Below are 23743 nucleotides of genomic sequence, written 5' to 3'. Positions count from 1 at the left end.
TGGGACTTGCAGCAGCAGAACCGTTGAGATGCAGTCCTATGTTTTATGTAACCAGTGGAGACCTTCCTGATATTCTGTCTCATTTCCAAGTTTAACCTTACTCTGATCACTAGAAATCCACCGGCATGGTCTCCTTTTCATTCTAGGAGCCCAATACTTTCAGTCTTTGTGTGTTCTTTGGTCATATCAGGGATTAATGACTAGGGTGAACAGAAAGGACTGTAAGGACTTGCCTAACTTTCAGTGATTTTGATGGCTTAAAGTGAACTGGCATAACCAGTAATTTGAGCTCCTTATGTCACACAGTCAGCAGCTTCCAGTGGTGATAATTGCCTACCATCTACACATCTCCATCATAGCTGGAACATTAGTTCTGAACTTCTGGGTTTTTTTGATCAAGTCTACTCCACTAACACTTAGCTTTGAAGGTCTCCAGCAGCCTGTGTCAGGTAGCCACTACCCACTTTCCCTGTCCTTAATTCACCACCTGGATATTGCCTTTTAGTTATCAAAGAGGGGAACACCTCAACAATCTCAACAAGGACCGTTAATAACCTTTCAAATGTTCACTGTAAGGAATGCTCCATGGTAAATGACTTTATGTAGCAGGTTCCATGAGATATGGCTGCTGTTTGATTAACGCCCATGGGTGCTAGTAATGCTACTCTTAAGTGTTTACAAATTATGTTTAGAGGCCAAGAGATTTTTCCAGTTCGGGTTTTGTTTTGTTTTGTTTTGTTTTGTTTTGTTTTGTTTTGTTTTACAGGCCTGTGGCTTTTTTAATCTTTCAAAGTATGGAACAGATACTGGAGGAAGAGAGAAAGTAAGCCATATATGCCCTGGAGGAAGGACAGGAGGGGGAATAACTAACCATATGAATACCTCTGAAAGCAGAGTATTTCTTTGTTCAGAGCTGTTAACTCAATATTTTTCTCCAAAGATATACACTTGTATTAAAGAAAAAAAAATGTGGTTAATGTAAATAAACAAGCAATTCAACATTTTCCAGTCTTATCACGTTCAGCCAAGAGAAAACTGGAGGAAGGCAGAAATGGGGACAAATTATCACATTTTTTGAGATCACACTGATCTCTGGGTAGTCTCTGTCCACACGGCATAGCTTGGTTTGGTTTAATTCCTGACTGATAACATTATCTTAAAACAGATAGTTCTTGTTTTATTTTTATTGGAGTTAAAATGTAGTTACCCAATGGTTGTGGTCAGTAAACCACTACATGCAACAAATGCAAACAGACTGCTCATTAAGCTATTCTGTTAGCATAACTGACCTGCAGAACCTACTTTCAGTTACACAGAAATTTGCTTCGTAAGCTTAACAACTAAATTTTTATTTCACAACTGCAAATTTTCATTACAATGTGCTTTATCCTTAAAGCTCTGGAAGAAGTTAACCATGATCATGGGCAAAATGTCACAGCTAAGTTAGAGGTAGTTCACAAGGAAAGCAAAGGTTCAGTGGAAAGAAGGGATATGCGTGTAGCATTACTTAATATTGTTGTTACAATCTTTTTCTGTTATACAATGGTGTTTAGTTGAAACCAGAGCAGTACATACTATTTTGAGTCAATTTTGCTTCAAGGGAAAAGGAATTAAGAATTTTTTACCCGCATAATCCATTTGATTGCTGTTAGAAATGTATGCTTCTGTTTTACACTTTTTAATTATTTTTGTCTTACAAATAGTCTTACTTTGCTTATCTCTATGTTTTAAGCCAAAATCAGAATACAGTCAGCTAGAACGTTCTGATCTATTAAATAATTTCGTTTGAAAATTCTTAATATTTTTGCTGTCTATCTTCTTGAAAATGTGTAAAGCCTTAACATTTTTCGCTGAACAGAAATACTAGTTTCCACAATGTGCACTTCTGCATAAGGAAAGAAAAAAATAAGCAGGTTAGATGAAGCATCTGTAATTAGTTTGGGGGTAAACACCATTGTAACTGGACTGAAGGAGAAAGGAGAGGAGAAAAAAGGTACCCCACCCACAGACTGGTTTTCCATGGAGGAAAGGTAAATGGTATAATTATTAATAGTTTCCCACAGATGGCTCCCGCAGTATAAAGGTGACAATGCTGAATGCAAATACCAGATCAATCCCACAACCGATGACTTTATCATACCATAAACCAGTGTTATACAATGCATCAAAGAGAAAACGTTAATCCACCTCCCACGGATGATAAGCAGTAGAACAGGAACTACATACAGCAAGCGAGGTGATACATAACAGAACTTTAGAAACCAGAGCAACAACTCTAAGAACACATAAAAACATATTGATCAGCGACTATTAGACCAATATAATGAATGCTTATAACAAATTTGTTTTAACAAGCTCTGGTCAGGTTTGTCATTACCTCAACACTTCGTGCACCACGTTGGGTGCCAAAAATGGACTGTCATGGTTTAACCCCAGCCAGCAACTAAGCACCACGCAGCCGCTCACTCACTTCCCCCCCATCCAGTGGGATGGGGGAGAAAATCGGGAAAAAAAAAGTAAAACTTGTGGGTTGAGATAAGAATGGTTTAATAGAACAGAAAAGAAGAAACTAATAATGATAATGATAACACTAGTAAAATGACAACAGTAGTAATAAAAGGACTGGAATGCACAAATGATGCGCAGGGCAATTGCTCACCACCCGCCGACCAACACCCAGCTAGTCCCCAAGTGGCCATTCCCTGCCCCCACTTCCCAGTTCCTATACTAGATGTGACGTCCCATGGTATGGAATACCCTGTTGGCCAGTTTGGGTCAGCTGCACTGGTTGTGTCCTGTGCCAACTTCTTGTGCCCTGGCTGGCCATGAGAAGCTGAAAAATCCTTTACTTTAGTCTAAACACTACTTAGCCACAACTGAAAACATCAGTGTTATCAACATTCTTCTCATACTGAACTCAGAACATAGCACTGTACCAGCTACTAGGAAGACAGTTAACTCTATCCCAGCTGAAACCAGGACAATATATTAAACAGCCTCTGCTAGGGGCAATTCCATCCAAGTATATCCAGCACAGTAACCTATGCAAATCCAGACCATGTTAATATAATCAACATACTTCCCATCAGGAAAATAACCTGGTTTTTTGGCACGCCATAAACCAAGAAACTCACCTTGTTATATAAAGCATGAAGCTGAAAGGGTATTGTCGTGGTATAAGCCCAAATGGCAACAAAACACCATGAAGCCACTCGCTCACTCCTCCTCCCCAGCCCTGGTGGGCTGATGAGGAGAAATTATAAAGAAAAGCTTGTGGGTCGAGACAAGGACAGAGATCATGCACTGATTCTGTTCATGGGCAAAAAACAGACTCAACTTGGGGACAAAACAAAATCCATTTCATTTACTACCAATCAAATCAAAACAAGGATAACAAGAAGTAAACCCAAATCTTAAAACAACTTCCCTCACCCCTCCCTCCTTCCCAGGCTCAACTCCACTCCCAGTTTTCTCTACCTCCTCCCCCCAGTGGCACAGGGGAGCGGTGAATGGCGTTGGGGTCAGCTCATCACACATTGTCTCTGCTGCTCCTACTCCTCACTCTTCCCCTGCTCCAGCGTGGGGTCCCTCCCATGGGAGACAGTCCTCCATGAACTTCTCCAACATTGGTGCTTTCCACAGGCTGCAGTTCTTCATGAACTGCTCCAGCGTTCCAGGGTTCTTTCTGTGGGCTGCAGTCCTTCAGGCACAGACTGCTCCAGCGTGGGCTTTCCCATGGAGTCACAGCCATCTTTGGGGGCAGCCACCTGCTCCAGCGTGGGCTCCTCCATGGGCTGCGGGTGGGCATCTGCTCCCCCGCTCCCCTCCATGGGCTGGCGGGGGACAGCCTGCTGTCTCACCATGGGCTGTAGGGGCATCACCTCCTCCTGTGCACCTCCTCCCTCTCCTTCTTCACTGACCTTGCTGTCTGCAGAGGGGTTTCTCTCACATCCCACTCCCCTCTCTGCTGCAAGTTCCCCTTCTTAAATATGTTCTCCCAGAGGCGCTATGACCATCGCTGACGGGCTCGGCCTTGGCCAGAGGCGGGTCCAACTTGGAGCCAGCAAAGCTTCTGGCAGCTTCTCACAGCAGCCACCCCTGCAGCCCCATCCCCCATTACTCCCCACCCCCCAATCCAAAACAGGTATACTGAATACTTTCCAGGAATTTTTGCTAGGTGGCTAGGTTTAAGGTCAAACTTGTTTCTGCCGATCTATTTGAAGCTCTTAAGTGAATTGATATAGAGAATGAACTACTAATTGCTCAATGATTGTCTCTCTATAACTTTACATATGAGACAAAGACTGGTGTTTGTAAGAAGGAACCATGAACAATCACAAAATCTTGTCGAGAAGACACAAGTAGAGGCCTTGCTTGAATAGATAGGGCTAGCAAAGGTACGAACTCCTGCCTTTGTTCTCATAACCATATGATTCTTGTAACACTGCTTACCAAGGACTGGTGTCTGTCAGGGATTAAGCTTGTCAGGGACCGATACTCGTCAAGGACGGATGCGTCAACCAAGGAAGTGATAATAAGAACTGAAATATAGGTCTAAGATAAGGTGTATGAGAAGCAACCATAAAACTGTTATAATTGCCTAGTAAGAAGAGAGCATGCGTGAATGACTAAAGTTCATCTAAAGGACAGAAGAGGAAGAAGAAGATAGAACCCCTGAAGAAGTAAACGACCACCAGAGACAAATCTGAGCATGCGCAATGATGACATATACATTGTAGAATTGCTGACACACGCCTTTTTAATTACTCCGCCTCACTTATGCATATGTATGTTTTTGTATTGAATAACCTTATGAATATGTATATTTACATTGTATAAATTTCTGGTAAATTGGGCAACGGTGTGCACGATAGGTGGAGCGATCCCCCGTGCAACCAGCGCTGTCAATAAAGAATACCTACTTAATAGTTAATCAAACTATTGAGTTAATTTCTTTGAATCAATCTGGCGACCCAGATGGGACACTCTCTGCTCGGCTGCAGGACCCGCTGAGAACAGGACTCCCTAGGGTACCCCCGGGATTTTCCCGGAGGGACTCCTCGCCTCACTCGGATCACTGCGGGAGCAGACAAGGACACCATCTAAAGGATTAAAGGTATTCTTTATGTCTTTGGGTTTGGGACCGGTCATTTGGAAAAGCTATCCATAAGTCATAAGATTAACTTATGCAGGATGGCGTATGCCAGGTAGCTGATGCACTTGGTATACATTTGGTTTTGGTTTGATACGTGTCTGGACACTTTTGTTTCAGTATACTCTGTATGCTGTTGTGCACCTTGTGTGCTTTTGGTTTGGTGCCCATACATGTACTTTGGGTTTTTTTGATTTGAATTTGTTTCGGACCTTTTGGCTAACTGAATGTGGTAAACGACCATTGGAATCGGATTACGGAGACCGCTGTGAGTTCTGAGTTAAAACTGTGTCGAAACGGTGAATTGAATGAATGAGTGAGTGAGAAGCAGCTGCAGAGTGTGTGTGTGAGATTCCAATCCGCAGTTTCACTCCGTAGGAGGTAGGGCCGGAGACCAATGAGGTGTGACTGACTCTGTGATGATTTGGGAGACGAACTTGTATATTATTATAGTTATAAGTTTGAGCTCGATTATTTTGATTATCTTGTTTATGTGGTGTTGTTGTTGTAAGAAATTCCCTGTTTGGTGTATTATATAAATGTGGGTATACGAATGGTGTCTTCTGCATCCGGAAAACGAGTGTAAACCTATATATATCCTAGAGTGTGTGTGGTGTAAACAAAGGTTGCAAATAGATTGTGGAAAGGATATTGAATGCTCTGAGTGTCGGGTTTGGACTCCCTGGGACAAGAGAGAGCGGGCTACCTATATAGTTGAGATTGTTTGTGGTTGTAAAGGTGAGCATATAAACGAGTAATATGGGAGGTAAACAAAGTGGTGGAATATTGAAAAAGAGCCCCTTAGGCTGTATCTTGAATCACTGGAAGAAGATAGGGGGACCGTCAGGTGGAGGCGTGGATAAGAAAACTTTAATAAAATATTGCAATCAGTGGTGGCCTTTATATAAATTAGACGATGATGAAAAATGGCCCTTTAATGGGACATTGAATTATAACACTTTGTTACAATTGATGTTGTTTCTGAGACGAGAAGGAAAATGGGATGAGGTGATGTATGCAGATATGTGTTTCACTTTAAGAAATCATTCAGAGTGGCAGAAAGAATGTGGCATTAATTTGGCCCCACAAGACCCTCTTGTGTTGGCAATGGAGAAGGAGCAGAAAAGGAGTACAGGGAAGATGAAGAGATGTTGTTCGGCATGTAGTATAGGACAAAGATGTATAAAATTAAAGGAAACTGAGGAAAGAATGGAAGATTTTATTTTTTTCACCACACTTGTTACCCCCAACACCCCTAGAAGGTAATTCCACTGATGATACGGGTACGAAAGAACCTGATGAAGGTACGAGCACGAAAGATTTAGGATTTACTCCTATTACAGCTCGCACCCGGAGTAAGATTGGTCCAATAATCCAGGCTCCCTTAAGACAGGCAGTAGGAGCTACTGGTCCTACAAAAATTAAAGTGCCATTTACGATGAATGATTTAGATTCATGGAGAGAAATAGTAAAAGAATATCGGGATGATCCTGAAGGAGTTGCTAAAAGATTTGAGTTCATTGTTAAAAATCAAGATCCAGATTGGAAGGACATCGATTTGATGTTAGATGCCTTAACTGAAACTGAAAAGCAATTAATAATAAGGAATGCACGGACTCAGGTCCAAATTCAAATAACTGCTGGGGTTTTACCCGGTGTGGTAGATAATCACGTACCGAGAACAGACCCCAATTGGGACCCTAATGATGACCATGATTACCGATTGTTGAAAAAATATCAAGAATGGATAAAAATTGGTATTGAAAATGCAGTACCGAAAGCAGTTAACTGGTCAAGTCTGTATGCAGTAAAACAAGGTCAGACTGAAACTCCCACAGAGTTTCTTGACCGGTTAAGAGTAGCTATGCGGAAATTTACTACCTTAGATCCCTTATCTGAAGTGGGAAAACAACAGTTGGTCTCTTTGTTTTTAGGACAATCTTCAGAAGACATAAGGCGAAAGCTTCAGAAATTGAAAGAGCCTGAGATAAGGGACTTAGAAAAATTGATAGAGGAAGCTTGGAGAACGTATCGGAACAGAGAAGGGGAGGAGAGACGAAAAATGGGAAAAGCTATTGCTGTAGCTACTATAGCCGCGCTGGGAAAACAGGACAACTCCCTTCGTGGGAGGGGTCGGGGAACTGGAAGGAGGGGAGGCTCACGCCAGCCCCTAAGATCAGAGCAATGTGCTTATTGTAAAGAAATAGGCCACTGGAAAGGACAATGTCCTAAGCTGAGTGGAGCGCAAGCTGTTGTAGCCAATGTTACCTCTGGTCAATGAGGGGGACCGGGGGAATCCACCCTAGCGGATCCACTGGTTAAAATTAAGCTAGGGAAAATAGAACAAGAGGTGGATTTTCTTGTAGATACGGGAGCGTCCTATTCAGTGCTAAATCAAAGGCTGATACCAGAGGATGAAGAGTTTGTGACTGTAGTGGGAGCTACTGGCCAGCAGAAAAAGGCTTATTTCCTAAAACCACTTAAATATAAATTGGGTAAACAAATAGGAATACATAAATTTCTGTATTTGCCCGGATCTCCAAAATCCTTGTTAGGCCGTGACTTGCTAGAACAATTGGAAGCAGAAATTGTTTTTGAAAAAGGAAAAATGGAATTAAAAATCAAGGAAGACCAGCTAATTAACGTTTTAAGCTTGGCATTAATACAAGCTGAACTAAAATTTGAAGTACCTCCAGAAATTGTTGATCAAGTATATCCTGGAGTCTGGGCCTCTGATGTTCCAGGAAAAGCTAAAAATGCAGCCCCTATAGTAATTAAGCTGAGACCAGGAGAAGAACCTGTCAAAGTTAAGCAATATCCCCTGAAATTAGATGATAGGAAGGGGATCAAGGAAATAATTGACAGGTTTCTACTATACGGAATATTGATTGAATGTGAATCAGAATATAATACACGTATATTACCAATTAAAAAGGCAGATGGGAAAAGCTATAGGTTAGTCCAAGATCTGAGAGCCATAAATAAGATTACTGAGGATATACATCCAGTAGTCGCAAATCCATATACTTTGCTAACAAAACTAAAAGATAGCCAAGTTTGGTTTACCGTACTGGATTTGAAGGATGCCTTCTTCTGCCTGACCTTAGCCACAGAAAGTCAGAATTTGTTTGCTTTTGAATGGGAAAATCCTGAATCCGGGAGAAGAACTCAGTTAACATGGACAGTACTACCGCAAGGCTTTAAGAATAGCCCCACCATCTTTGGAAACCAACTGGCAAAAGAGCTTGAAACTTGGGTACCTCCAGACAATGAAGGAATCTTGTTACAATATGTGGATGATCTCTTAGTAGCTACTGAAACCAGGGAAAGCTGTATTCGATGGACTGTAAATCTTCTTAATTTTTTGGGTTTAAATGGATATCGAGTCTCTCAACAGAAGACCCAGCTGGTTCGACAGCGTGTGACCTACCTGGGACTTGAAATCTCGGGAGGACAACGGGAACTCGGGACTGAGCGAAAAGAAGCCATTTGCCGAACCCCGGAGCCCCAAACGGTAAAAGAGCTGCGGACCTTTTTGGGAATGACAGGTTGGTGTCGCCTTTGGATACATAATTATGGATTATTGGTAAAGCCATTATATGATCTGATAAAGAGAGACCAGTCAAAAGTAATTTGGACTGGAGAAACACGAAATGCATTTAAGCAGCTCAAACGAGAACTAATGAGAGCTCCTGCTCTGGGGCTGCCGGATGTTTCCAAACCCTTTTGGCTGTTTTCGCATGAGAGACAAGGAATAGCTTTGGGAGTACTAGCACAAAGACTTGGTCCCTATAAACGGGCAGTAGCTTATTTCTCCAAACAACTGGACGAGGTGAGCAAAGGATGGCCTGGTTGCCTTCAAGCTGTGGCAGCAGTTGTTATCAATATTCAAGAGGCCCGGAAGTTTACCATGGGACAGAAGATAACAGTGCTGGTCTCTCATACAGTTTCAGCAGTTTTGGAACAAAAAGGAAGCCATTGGCTCTCGCCCCAGAGATTCTTAAAGTACCAAGCAGTGTTAATAGAACAAGATGATGTAGAAATTGTAGTTACTAACATTGTCAATCCAGCCTCTTTTCTTAGTGGAACTCTGAATGAACCAGTGACACATGACTGTATAGAAACAGTAGAAGCTATATATTCCAGTCGACCAGACCTCAAAGAAGAACCTCTGGAGGATGCTGAAAACTCCTGGTATACCGACGGGAGTAGTTTTATAAAACAGGGACAACGTAAAGCAGGATACGCAATCACAACCACCCAACAGGTAATCGAATCTAAGTCTTTGCCTTCTGGGACTTCAGCCCAAAAGGCGGAGATAATTGCCCTTACCCGAGCACTGGAATTGGCAAAAGGGAAAAAGATAAACATTTGGACAGATTCTAAATATGCATTTGGAGTAGTTCATGCTCACGGTGCAATTTGGAAAGAACGAGGATTGCTAACTGCTCAAGGGAAGCAAATAAAACATGCAGAAGAAATCTTAAAGCTATTAGAAGCTGTAAAGCAACCAGAAAAGGTAGCTATCATGCATTGTCGAGGACACCAAAAAGGAAACACAGATCCAGAAATTGGAAATCGACTAGCAGATTATGAGGCTAGGCGGGTGGCAGAAGAAGTGGGAGCAGAAACATTATCCTTAATACCAGACAGTAAAATCCAAACTGTAAGTACAAATCAAAAACCAAATTATTCAAAAGAAGACTTAAAATTAATTGAAGATCTGGATGGTAAAGTAGAGTCAGATGGATGGGTTCGTTTAGCAGATAATCGTATAGTAATACCATCCAATTTAATATGGACAACAGTTTTAACTGAACATAATAAGACGCATTGGGGAGCAGATGCCCTGTACAAAAACTTAAATCAGAAATTAATAGGACGCAATCTGTATACAATGGTGAAACAAATATCTCAACAATGTGAAATTTGTTTACGTAATAACCCTAATGTGGCAAATAAAGTGAGGTTAGGGATAATTGGCAAAGGAAATTATCCAGGACAACAGTGGCAAATTGATTTTTCGGAGCTCCCAAGAAAAGGGGGGTACCGATACTTGTTAGTCATGACTGACACATTTTCAGGCTGGCCAGAGGCTTACCCCTGCCGAACAAACAAAGCTAGAGAAGTAACTAAGATATTGTTGAATGAAATCATTCCTCGTTTTGGAATTCCAGCAACAATATCTTCCGATCGAGGTTCACATTTTTGTGCCAAAGTAGTACAGCAGGTGAGCAAAACTCTGAAGATAGACTGGCAGTTACATACCCCATATAGACCTCAAGCAAGTGGGCAAGTTGAAAAGATGAATCACTTAATTAAACAACAAATAGCAAAAATTGGTCAAGAGACTAATCTAACTTGGCCCCAGTCGCTTCCCCTGGCATTGCTTAGAATGAGAGTGAAACCAAAAACAAAGGAAAATTTAAGCCCCTTTGAAATACTGTATGGGAGACCATATCAATTTCAATTTACAGGAGAAGATTTAACCCAACTGGGTGCGGGGTATTTGTGTGACTACATGGTATCCCTCCAGAAGCAGTTAGAGAATATAAATAAACAAGTTTTAGGAACCAGGGCTAGAGGGTTAGATCAACCAATCCATCCCTTTAAACCGGGTGATTATGTATATGTAAAGATCTTTTCAGGACAACCCCTGGAGGAGAAATGGGACGGACCCTATCAAGTGTTGCTGACGACCTTCACTGCCATTAAGATCAAGGAACAGCCTGCCTGGATCCACTATTCGAGAGTAAAGAGAGCACCTGAGAGGCCATGGACAGTCATCCCTACAGGACCCACAGGTCTGCGATTCTCCAGATCATGATGGTAACAGAGTTATTACTCGGTTCAAATGAAGCTCGATGGAACTTGAACTCACATTTTTCCTTGACACAAAATGTTTCCCAAATCCTGAACAGAACTGACTGTTGGATATGTACTCACATGCCAGAACACGGTGGAAAAGCAATCTCGCTAATTGGTATTCCGATACCAAGTAATTACTCCTGGACCACTCTTTGGGAAAGTACCACATGGTATACTGACAATGACGGAGTCCAGAAGTTAGAAATAACTAGTCCTAAGGCCCAGGAGCCTTATTGTACATGTGTACAGAGATGTAATCCACCTAAAGGACTGGGAAAAAGTGACTGTGTTAATGGGACGTATGTAGGGAATCATACAGTTTGTAACAAAACTACAGATATTGGAACTTCAACTTCTGTTAATACTACAGCATGGCCAGTGCCAGAAGGAAAGGGATGGTACTGGCTATGCAATGACACTGCCTGGAAAGTTTTACCAAAGAATTGGATGGGAACATGTACTTTGGGAGCAGTGGTTCCAAATATGACTATACACAATACTCCACCAAAAGGATGGGTGCGAACACATTTTCGAAAGATTAGCCGAGATGTTGAGAATCCTCTAGTAAGGAGGCTTACTGCCTTTCATACTTTTGTCCGATGGTTTCTTCCATGGTTGGGAGTGAGTGAGTTAGAAAAAGCCATAGTTAACATTTCGGCAGTAATAGAAAACCTTGAGAATAGAACAATTGACGCAATAAGAGCCCAACAATTAGAAATATCCAGTTTATCTCAAATTGTACAACAAAATAGAATGGCATTAGATCTATTATTGACATCTCAGGGTGGAGTATGCACAGTTATAAATACGAGTTGTTGCATGTATGTAGATCAAAGTGGAAGAATCTCCACCGACTTAGAAGAAATTTGGAAACAAACCAAAATACTACATGAAATAACAAATGATGACCTCTCATGGGGATTTCAAGAATTGTGGGACAAACTAACATCCTGGCTGCCAAATTTTGGGTGGCTAAAGCAAATTTTTATTCTGGTTATAATTTTAGTGACTTTGGGAATGATGGTCTGCATTATGCTTAAGTGTTTTGTGTGGTATTGTCAGGGCACGGTAGAAAATTACGAGAATTGGAAACGAAACAAAATTAGACATCAAGTAGAAACCGGGAAATACTTTACACGATCTCTTGGACGTAATGGAACCTTATAGTTGCAAAAGAATTCGCAAGGGTTTAAAGAAAAAGGGGGGATTGATATAGAGAATGAACTACTAATTGCTCAATGATTGTCTCTCTATAACTTTACATATGAGACAAAGACTGGTGTTTGTAAGAAGGAACCATGAACAATCACAAAATCTTGTCGAGAAGACACAAGTAGAGGCCTTGCTTGAATAGATAGGGCTAGCAAAGGTACGAACTCCTGCCTTTGTTCTCATAACCATATGATTCTTGTAACACTGCTTACCAAGGACTGGTGTCTGTCAGGGATTAAGCTTGTCAGGGACCGATACTCGTCAAGGACGGATGCGTCAACCAAGGAAGTGATAATAAGAACTGAAATATAGGTCTAAGATAAGGTGTATGAGAAGCAACCATAAAACTGTTATAATTGCCTAGTAAGAAGAGAGCATGCGTGAATGACTAAAGTTCATCTAAAGGACAGAAGAGGAAGAAGAAGATAGAACCCCTGAAGAAGTAAACGACCACCAGAGACAAATCTGAGCATGCGCAATGATGACATATACATTGTAGAATTGCTGACACACGCCTTTTTAATTACTCCGCCTCACTTATGCATATGTATGTTTTTGTATTGAATAACCTCATGAATATGTATATTTACATTGTATAAATTTCTGGTAAATTGGGCAACGGTGTGCACGATAGGTGGAGCGATCCCCCGTGCAACCAGCGCTGTCAATAAAGAATACCTACTTAATAGTTAATCAAACTATTGAGTTAATTTCTTTGAATCAGAATGAAACACCAGTATCCGGGCACACATCTTTCTGTCCATGCTGACCTGAGTGGGGCTTTGTGAAGATCCGGTAGATGCCTGATGTGTAAGCGGGCCATAATGTATGCCACCCATGTCCTGACCCAAACACACTGCTGCTTGCTTTATGGTTTATTTTGGTGTATCATTGAAAGTTTTGCCTAAACCAAGTCTTTCCTGTAAATCCTCTCTGTATCCATGACTATCAAGGGCCTCTTAGGTAGGGGGCCCGGAGTTGGTTTGTGCTTCCTGGTAAACTGTGCTCTGCCACCGCAGAAAACGCTTCTTTGAGAAGGCTGGAAATGGTCGTGCAGGCGCTTCGGCACCAAGGGATCTCTAGCAGGCCCTGCCCGGGCCAGGTTCACGGCCGGCCGCTTCCTGCGCGGCAGCGAGGCGCCGGTGGGGCGGGAGCCGGCGGCGGCTGCCTGTCACCGGCGCGGCGCTGGAAACCCCCGTCACCCCCGGGCGCAGGGACCCGCCGGCCTGGCCTCTGCCGAGCGCCGCCGCCGCCCCAGAGGTGCCGGACTCGCTCTCGCCAGAACAGGGACGCGGTCCCGAGGCCCCCAGGGAAAATCAGGCTGGGGGCCAGACGGCCCGTCGGCCTCGAGGGCTGCCCCCGGCCCGCTGCCCTTCCGGAACCCGCGCGCGGACAGCGCCACGCAGCCCGCCGCGGCCTCCCTGAGGCACCGCCACCCGCCCGGCGCCACCTGGCGGCCCCGCAGGGAGGAGCGTCGCCGCCCCGCCCACCTCGCGGGAGGTGCCCAATGGGGACGGCGGCGGAGCGCGGCCCCGCCCACCGCAGCGCGGATTGGCTGCCCGTCACAGGCCTAAGCGGTGGCGCCGCCGGGGTTGGGGAGCGCTGGCGCAGTTGCGCGCGGGCGGCGTTGAGGCAGCCATCATGTCGCGGGAGTTCGAGCTGTGCCCTGGGCGCCGCGTGGGCGGCGAGCAGCCGTGCTTTATCATCGCGGAGATCGGGCAGAACCACCAGGGCGACCTGGCCACCGCCAAGCGTATGATCCGCATGGCCAAGGTGCGCGCGGGGCCGCTCTGCCTCCGGTGGGCGGGGTGGCCGGGGAGGCGGGAGCGCGGCCGGGCTGGCGGGGCGCCACGGCGGGCGGGGCTGCCCCGTCTCCCTTGGCGGTTCCTTCTCCGCCGGGTGGGCAGGCCCGCCGGCTCGCTCGGGTGAGGCAGGCAGTGCGGTGCGGGTGAGCGGGAGGCCCGGGGCACCGGCGGGGCCCGGGAAAGCCGGGAGACGCTCCTGTCGGGGAGCATCGTCTCCGGGCGGTGGCACCGCGTGGGAGGAGTGCAGTGATTTACAGGAGGAATTCCTAAAATAAAGTAGCTGCAAGGAGACAGTCGTGGTGAGGGCCAACAAAGCGGGTGCTGGCGTTGTAGCCCTCAGACGGTGGCTCGCAGCCTGTGATCTCATCGCGTTTGCTTTTAGGAAGCCGCTACCTCGTTCACGGCACATGCACGTGCCATGGACGCAGACAAACACGGGCAGATTATGTCGTCTCCGAGGGCTTACAGTGGTCCTCGAGTCATAAGCTAACTGTGAATTTGGGAAGAACCAAGTGATGAGGCTCTGATGAGCCTCCAGTTTGACTGCATTATGTTTTTTTGAGGTAATACTTGTGTCATCCAGTAAGACAGCTAAGCTGTTTTAAAATTTGGTATTGTATATATTAGATATACTATTCCTAACATAGTTAGAAAATGGTGTGTCATCACTAAAGGAGAAGTCAGGGCATAATGCATTCAGACCTGTGACTGCGGTAAAAGTGCAAAATAGCGTAGTGTGAGTTTAACTTCACCATTTGTGTCACTTCATACAAATTTCAGATTCATACTCCTTGTTCTACATAATCCTGTCACTTGTTTTCATGTAAAATTATCATGTGATAGCTGAGCTTGGAAAACACCACAGAAATTGACTCTTCCAATAAGTGGCATGCATAGCAAGTGGCAGTTCAGTTTTGTGGTTTTAGTATGATTTCTTTCTAGACTGCTGCTCTACTGAGTATACAGGCATTTTGAAAGAAAAGGGCTCATGTGTGTGCAGGTCATCTGTCACTCTGTGTTTGTACCATTCCTGTGATTGCTATGATGATAATGTGAAACTCCACTGCAAATGAGCACATTAATTGCACAATCCTTGTGTTCCAACTAAGGATGAGTGCAGTTTCACTTGCACTTCCACTCAGTGCATACCAGCTTGTTTTGTAGGACTGCGGAGCAGACTGTGCTAAGTTCCAGAAGAGCGAACTGGAGTTCAAATTCAACAAGAAGGCCTTAGAAAGGCCCTATACCTCTGAACACTCCTGGGGAAAGACCTATGGGGAGCACAAGCGCCACTTGGAGTTTAGTCATGACCAATATAGAGACCTAAAGAAATATGCAGAGGAGATCGGTATTTTCTTCACAGCTTCTGGCATGGATGAGGTATGTAAGTCATAGTGGAATGACAAGCAGAGTCCAGCTGTTGTGTCTATTTGTTATTACTTAGGCGCGATAGTTCTTTATGTAAGAATATGCGGATGTTGAATTTCTAAATGAGGAAACTAGAGTAACTATACTTCTGCCACTTCACTTGTGCATCTACAATGGTTGAGTAGATGGCTGAACATTTTGGAAGATCTGCCATGTATGCCGAGGTATTTATGCACAGTAAATCACATTGGAGACAGAGCCTCATTTGAACTCCATGAACAATCACGGCTTTGAGAGTGTAGATCAAGGCTGCACTCTGGCCGCTATCTGGTGTTATATTGGCTCCAAGCATTTCAAACTTGGCTATGTTGTAAACCAGATTACTTTCTCAACTTAATCCCTATTATTTCCCTCTTTTTTTCCCTTCTGCTGTTTACTAGACCTCCGCTGATGTTTCTAAGCAGCAGAAATGCTTATATTCCTTTTTCTTTTACTAATCTTAAGGAGAGGGTCTCCACCTTGCCCTGTTACTCCTGAAGCATTTACTGATTTTTGTCAGTGGGGTCTTCAACAGTCAGTCACCAGCTTGTAAAGTCCATGATGCTCATCTGCTGCTGTTCCCCCCTAAGAGATGTGTACTTTAACTCTTGCATGTTGCCTACCTCAAATGATGTTAGTTACAGTATTAACAAATGCAACACACAGTTGAAATGTGTAAGCTGGAAAACTGGGTAACAGTTAAACTTCAATATAGATCACAGATTACAGTTTGGTTTACTTTTCTTTGTGGCCTAGAAAATACAGAGAACCAAACTGAAAGAGACCCTCCTGACTTAAGCTAACCACTCTTGCATAAGGTAGCACAGCAATGTCCCTGTCTTTCTGCAAGTAGCCTTATCGAGGATGGGACAAGGGTGGGATTTATTTAATGTTTTAAGGTGATCTGTTCAGTGCCTCACTCTCCTTACGACCAGAGAGAATTCCTGATGTAACAGCTTAATCTCCTTTCTCATAATTTTTTGTCCTGCCTCATCTGACATAAAAGTTCATACTTTTCTTGTATCTCCTCTCTGTGTATTTGAACACCATTATCACTTTTCTGTTTTGTATTCTCTGGCCTAAGCAATTTCAATTCCTTCAACCTTTTTATGCTGTCTTTTCTAGTCCTCTGGCCTTTCTCACTGCTTCTATCAACTTACTGTCCTATTGACCAAAATCCTTGAATTGCTGTGCCCCAGCTGAGATGGTACAAGCACCAAATACCATAAAAAATTACTTCAGATGTCTGACAGACAAAAAGGTGTTTTGCATGTAGTGCAATAGCCTGATGCCATGGACTCAGATCTGTGAAAAGAGGGTGCTGTGACATTTCTTTTATTGTTATCTTCATATCTAGGAGGCCTGCTGAACAACACCTACTCCTTTAATAAAACAATAATTAAATCCAGTAGTCTTGGACTTCTATATCTGGGATCTTAAAGGCCCATATACCTTTGGGGGGAAAAAGCCCACACTCTGTTTGATGTTATGCAGAATACCTTTCATATGCAGCAGCTAAGAACACTTTCCACCTCTGGGCACCCTCTTTTTCTCAAGATACTGTGCTCTTTTGTGTTTGGCCTCAGCAGCTAATTAACAGTACTGATACATGTTTGTGCCTTCTTTTTTGAACAGTAATTACATTACATAGCTCCTAGGATTTCTGGTGGCATTTCTGCAAGACATGGTTTGGAACTTAGGGCAAACATTGCATAAATTGATGTAATGATTCCTTGAGACTACATTAACATCTGTAAATCGAACATAATCTCTGGAACTCCAGCTGTGTCGAAGAGGTTAATTTGTGTGTTTAACTATATGAGGAAATCAGTGAAGTGATGTGTGAAGTAAATGTAAAGGCTATGTATGAGTAACTCCTTTATCTACTCTGTTCCAGTATGTACTGGACATAAGACAGGATCCCACTGAACCACTCCCTTTAACGTCATCCCTATTATTTGAGATTACTTCCTGTTTCTTGAATCTCTTACAGAAAAGCTGCCAGTTTTCAAGAGATATTTACCTAATGAAGAGTGGCCTTAGATATAAGGTCTATCTGTCATATTTCATTTTGTGCAATCTCCTCAGATTAGATCTGTGGCTTTTTAATATAGTGTATTCATTGTCTTTGTGCACAATGCATCTTAGTGAATAAACTATATTAAAAAGATGTTATGCATCCTAGGTACAAGAAATTGAATCTGCACTATAATTATGGTAAAAAAATTAGACCGAAAAGATGCGATTCTCTTCTGGACATTAGCACTCTCTTGCTGGCACCAAGTAAATTTGACTGCAACAGGGAATTAGCTGAAGAAGTGTTTATGGGTGGTTGAAGGGGGACAAAGTTAGCTAACTATTTCGTTGTTTCCCCTGGATGTGATTGTGAATAGCTCTTGCCTGTGATAGGTTTGGGATTTTCTTCCTTAAAAGTACTAATTTTTAAAAGGCCACTTACTGATGCAATACTGATTTTCATGGAGCCTCCAATAATTCCTCAATTCTCTTAAATCTAGCACACATATTTTTAGAAGGTGGCAGAGTATAATTAATATTTGAATAAACTGTTTTATAGTCTTTTCTTTGGCATATTTTATATTTATTTTCTAGTATCTCTTCTAGAAGCAAATGCATTTTGGATTTCCCTTTTTAGACACTTACTTTTTTTCAGGTGTTTATTCAATGTACAATTTTTCAGAGTAACAGATCTAGTCAGGAAAACTACCTGTAGTTCTAAACACCCTGTCTGTGGTTTAGTATTTCTGACCTGCAGGACGTATGTGGCAGGAAGACTGCCTGCATGCCTGCAGTATATTTCTTCTTCAACAGGTAAGCTCCCATCTACAGGTAGTTGCTCTCTCTGGTAGTGCCAAAAAAACCCCAAGAATGCTGTGACCCACAAACTCATCTTGAAGTTAGAGGAGCAGTAGAGCTGACCTGTATTAAGCAGCTGTACCTACAGCTGGCTTGACCAGCTATGGGTGGGAGACCAAAGAGACTGCCTTGAGACAGGGATCCCAGTCAAAAACCTGTGGAAAATCTGGTCTTGTAGTAGAAATACAAAAGAAGGCACCTCAATAATACTTCACCTGGAGGGAAGTGTTGTAGTTTCAGCTGGGATAGAGTTAACTGTCTTCCTAGTAGCTGGTACAGTGCTATGTTTTGAGTTCAGTATGCGAAGAATGTTGATAACACTGATGTTTTCAGTTGTTGCTCAGTAGTGTTTAGTCTCAAGTCAAGGATTTTTCAGCTTCTTGTGCCCAGCCAGCGAGAAAGCTGGAGGGGCACAAGAAATTGGCACAGGACACAGCTAGGGCAGCTGACCCAAACTGGCCAACAGGGTATTGCATACCATGTGATGTCACATCTAGTATATAAAACGGGGGGAGTGGTGGCGGGGGGAATTGCCGCTCAGGGACTAACTGGGCATCTGTCAGCGGGTGGTGAGTAACTGCACTGTACATCGTTTGTACATTCCAATCCTTTTATTATTGCTGTTGTCATTTTATTAGTGTTATCATTATCATTATTAGTTTCTTCTTTTCTGTTCTATTAAACCATTCTTATCTCAAACCATGAGTTTTGCTTCTTTTCCCAATTTTCTTCCCCATCCCACTGGGGGGCGGGGGGCAGGGCAGTGAGTGAGCGGCTGCGTGGTGCTTAGTTGCTGGCTAGGGTTAAACCACGACAGGAAGTCAGAAACTAATATCCTCAGAATAGTAAATGTTATTTCAGAAGAAGTGTATTTTGGGGAGAGGTAGATAGATTAGATAGATAGGACCTATTTAATTAAGCTTAGGTTTTGCTTTGAAGGGTTGTTTATTTCCCAGCATGGTAGGTCTTTATCTTTGATCCAGCTGAAGTTGTATGTTAAAATGCAGTGATTTCTCTTTCTTGTAGATGGCTGTAGAATTCCTACATGAACTGGATGTTCCATTTTTCAAAGTAGGATCAGGAGACACAAACAATTTTCCATATTTGGAAAAGACTGCAAAGAAAGGTAAGCATTTTGTTTCAAGCCATCTTGGTAAACATCACTGTGTCTCAGTAGATCAGTTTTTAGATCTTTCCTGCAATTGATTCTGGAAAAAAATCTAAAGTACCTTTAGAAGAAAATCACCCTCATACTTGGAAGAAAAATGTTCACCCAGCTTCCTTTTCGAGTTTAACTGAATTAATTTACTTCAAGAACTTAATTTAATCTGGTGTAGCTTTCTTACCAACTTAGGACAAAACATGTGCATGTTTTCTAATGGTTAGGTCGCCCAATGGTGATTTCCAGTGGGATGCAGTCGATGAACACAATGCATAAGGTTTATCAGATCGTGAAGCCCATCAATCCAAACTTTTGCTTCCTGCAATGCACCAGTGCATACCCGCTTCAGCCAGAGGATGTCAATCTCCGTGTTATATCGGTCAGTGAATAACCCAGAATGTGCCATGGGTAGGGTACCAGAGAAGGGCTATCTATGCGTTTTTCTTGAGATCTATTTCCAGATCTTAGGCATGCTGGAATTTGCTTCTGAGAAGTTAGAAGATGAATCATGTTCCTCTAATTCCTCCAAGTGTTGAAGTACAAATACCCATTGGATCCTCTTTTAGCAGAACTCAGGGATATGATAAAGCATAGTACTGGAGTGTTCACAATTAAACAGAGGAAAACAGGACACATGGTTAACAGGTTAACCCTGTGCTTTGTAGTGCAAAGAAAAATTATGTAGACTGTTACCATTAAGAAGGTGCACGGAATTGAGAACGTAATTCTAAATAGGGGCTAGATCAGAAACTTTTGTTAAAAATCCTTCACGTGAGTATCAGAGCAATGAAGAAAATGGATTTCCTTTGCTGAAAATAGTACTTGGATATGCCTAACAACGATGCAAGAAAAGTTTCTCAAATTGGTTAGTGTTCCAGCACTTGCCTAGCTTTATGCACATGTAGTATGTTATTTTTAGTAGAATGGGACATGGCTGCATTTAATTGCCTTTAGGATTGGGTGACTGCCCTCTATGTATGGCTGAAAGGATTGCTTCAGATTTTAAGTATGGGGTTGAACAAATCTGCTTTGGATACAGGTTAAGTTTAATCAATCCACTGGATTCTTGGATGAAAATAGAGCACTACTCTATTACTGTAACTTACAGTGATGCAGGCTTTGAAGACCTTGAAGAGTACAACTGAATTAAAAGGAAAAGGATTAAGAGAAGTTGTAGAATCGAATGTACCTCCTTTTCCTTGTCAGTATCGATAATCCTAGTGAAATTCTTAGAACATAACAGTTGGTAAAGCAGTGTGACTTGTTGACCATAAAAAAAAAAATTTATTCTCAGCATAACCAACTGCTTGTTTTGTGGCACAGTAATTGTCCATGGTTTTTATTGCAAAAAAAATACTATTTACTATTTACTGTTAAATTTGCTTTATCTTTGAAATTGCTACCTTGGTAATTCAGCCCAACTTTGTTATGATTCAAGGCGTATCAGTCAGCTTTTCCTGATATCCCCATTGGCTATTCGGGGCATGAAACTGGCATAGCCATTTCAGTGGCAGCTGTTGCTATGGGTGCTAAAGTAGTGGAACGCCATGTGACTCTTGACAAAACATGGAAAGGAAGTGACCACCAAGCATCCCTGGAGCCAAATGAACTGGCGGAGTTAGTGAAAGCCATCCGTACTGTGGAAAAAGCAATGGGTTCTCCAGTCAAACAACTCTTGCCCTGTGAAATGGCTTGCAATGAAAAGGTAACTTCTGCTTTTGATTCATGTACAGCTGAAACTCGTTTAGACCCATAGCTAATAACTATATTCAGAAAAATAGCTTGGTAATTGTTTATTGCAGCAGTGTTTCTGCCTCTGCACTCAAAAATTTATGCTGCTAAGTAGCAGCATGCAGTGTTTATGCTTAGCCCACTGTAACCACAATGTAGACTTGTCGTTTTCTATAAACTGCTATTTCTGGCATTAACTAAGTTGAGTGGAATCCCAGAATCATTTAGGTTGGAAAAGACCCTTAAGATCATAGAGTCCAACCATTAACCTAACTCTGCCAAGTCCTCCACCAGCTTCATTGTTCTTCTTTGGACATGCTCCAACACCTCAATGTCTTTCCTGTAGTGAGGGGCCCAAAACTGAACGCAGCATTCAAGGTGCGGCCTCACCAGTGCCAAGTACAAACCACTCAGTAATAGGAATAATAGATCTCTCTGACTGTGTATGAGCTGCTTTTACACTAAGCTAGGACACTAGTCAGTCTAGTCAGATTACCTCCATTCTGATTCTGAAAAATTCCAGTGAGCCATTATCCAATTTCAGAAAGGATCTGGATGTTCGCAGCAGCCTAGTTACAATGAAGGGTTTCCATGCTAACTCAGCCTTCATTTGGAATAAGAAGTAATGGGGAGGGGAGTTCCACATGACCTGTTCCCAAGTAACTGCAGACTATTTTTAGCCATTTTTGGCATACTAAGCCTAGGAATGTGTTTGATTTAAACTTTTTTTTTTTTTTTTTAATTTCTCCTCTGTAGCTGGGCAAGTCTGTTGTCGCAAAAGTGACAATTCCTGAAGGTGCAGTACTGACACTTGACATGCTGACAGTGAAGGTGGGAGAGCCTAAGGGATTTCCCCCAGAAGCCATCTTCGATCTGGTGGGCCAGAAGGTTAAAAAAAATATCGAAGAAGATGAAACCATCACTGAGCAAGCAGTGGAAAATCATGTCAAAAACGTGAAGTGCTAAACTGAAGCACTCCATTCCGTATTTCATGATACAGTACTGCACTTCTACACAATATACTTAAGTATAGCAGCATGGTAGTTTAGAAGAAAGGGGTGTGATTATGAGGATCCAAGCAAGTTACGTTTTCAGGTTCTCATTAGCAGAAAGTTTCTGAAGCAAGTGAATATAAATTATGAAAAGCAATTCTATTGGAAACTGTATAGCATTGTGTCTAGAAAATACCATGCGCCTTCTTTCTCCATTCTACTTAACCTAGATTAATTTGGAGGTTTGCCCAATCTAAGACCACAGTCAGCTGCTTTCCAACTTCCCTTTTCTGGTAAGAATACAGTAAATCACAATAATTTTGTCTACACTTTGAATTGTTCTAACCCTGTTATCTTTTGATGTTCCTCTCTTTTCTGCTGTTTTCCTCACTCCTGTGATAACAGGATGCTAGTTGGAGTTGAATGCAGATAAGTCAAAGTTTACATACACTGATCAGAAAACTACACATGCAACCTGATGGGTTTTTCTCAAGATTAAATCCTTAAGAAGTCTCAAGATAAAGCAGTGGGTTGCAGAATCTGCACTGTGGAGAAAATGAGCTCCTTGAGAAAGCTAGGTTCTCAAGAGACAGTACCAAGAAAGGAAGCAACTTGGGTATGTAGAAAGGTCCCATTTAAGGGACAAGAGAAAGAGCCTTTTTGTGAACTGAAAGGCAAGAGGGGAAGCCAGACAGATTAAGGGGTGAAAGTAGATCTGAGATGGATCAGTGGAAGTAAACTTAACCTATGCTTCAAAAAATTGTCAAAAGCATCTATTGTGAGTTGAGTGAAGCCTGGGATCTTAAATCAGTTCTGGAGTGCATTTAAGATACCTGTATTTGTACCTGGGGGCAACTTCTTAGGTAGGAAGCCAAATGCTGGTGAAGATTCAGCAGCTTTCTTCCTGTACTAACAAGCAAATACATTGGGATGGGTTTTTTTCCCCGACACTAGTGTTTGAGGCAGCCGAGGCTGGCTGCTTGTCTAGATCACATCAGTATGTTTCAGCATGATGGTCAGTGCTCGTCTTGCATGCTCCGCTCTTGCACCACAGCTTCTTGATTGTCAAGTAAGAAATGCAATCACACTTCTATCAGTCTGCTGTTCTTCCCTTTGTCCAGGAAGGAGCCGTGTGGCAGCAGCTGCAAACCAGATATCCCTCAATTAGCTTGGTGAGCACAGAACTGCTTTGGTGTTACTGATCTGCATTTTTCTGTGGTGCAGTCACTTACTAGGGATGGTTATTTGGAACTTGCTACCTCTTGGTCATGAGTTGGTGAAGTATCTTGAATTTGGTGGTGGTATTTCTGTACCTGTGTGCTGTTTAGTTCCAAAATGTTTACCATTCTGCAATTCTATGGAAACTATTTGTATCTTCAACTGGGAAGCAGAGATTCTTTGAATCACGTGCTTGACTATATATGAGCTCTGACTGATGCAGTATGCTTGCCTTACATTAAAAAACTACTTAACTGTTAAAAGATTTTTTTTTTATTTATTTCAAATTTGAAAAATAAATTTAGCTTATAAAACAAGCTGT

The 23743-nt window shown here is 42.5% G+C and overlaps 1 protein-coding gene across 1 annotated transcript; it reads left to right on the top strand.

Moving 5' to 3' along the window:
- The first annotated feature begins 13832 nt into the window (after nucleotides 1-13832).
- Nucleotides 13833-23738, top strand: NANS (N-acetylneuraminate synthase). Its single transcript, XM_049796372.1, has 6 exons — nucleotides 13833-14005; nucleotides 15202-15417; nucleotides 19345-19444; nucleotides 19705-19859; nucleotides 20919-21185; nucleotides 21968-23738. Exons 1-6 carry the CDS (start codon nucleotides 13874-13876, stop codon nucleotides 22175-22177), a joined length of 1080 nt encoding a protein of 359 aa, XP_049652329.1. The 5' UTR covers nucleotides 13833-13873; the 3' UTR covers nucleotides 22178-23738.
- Nucleotides 23739-23743: the final 5 nt, after the last annotated feature.

The sequence above is a fragment of the Accipiter gentilis genome, chromosome Z, assembly GCF_929443795.1.
Source record: "Accipiter gentilis chromosome Z, bAccGen1.1, whole genome shotgun sequence".
Lineage (NCBI taxonomy): Eukaryota > Metazoa > Chordata > Aves > Accipitriformes > Accipitridae > Astur > Astur gentilis.
Note: the sequence above shows the minus strand (reverse complement) of the source record. Positions and strands in the feature narration are given on the sequence as shown.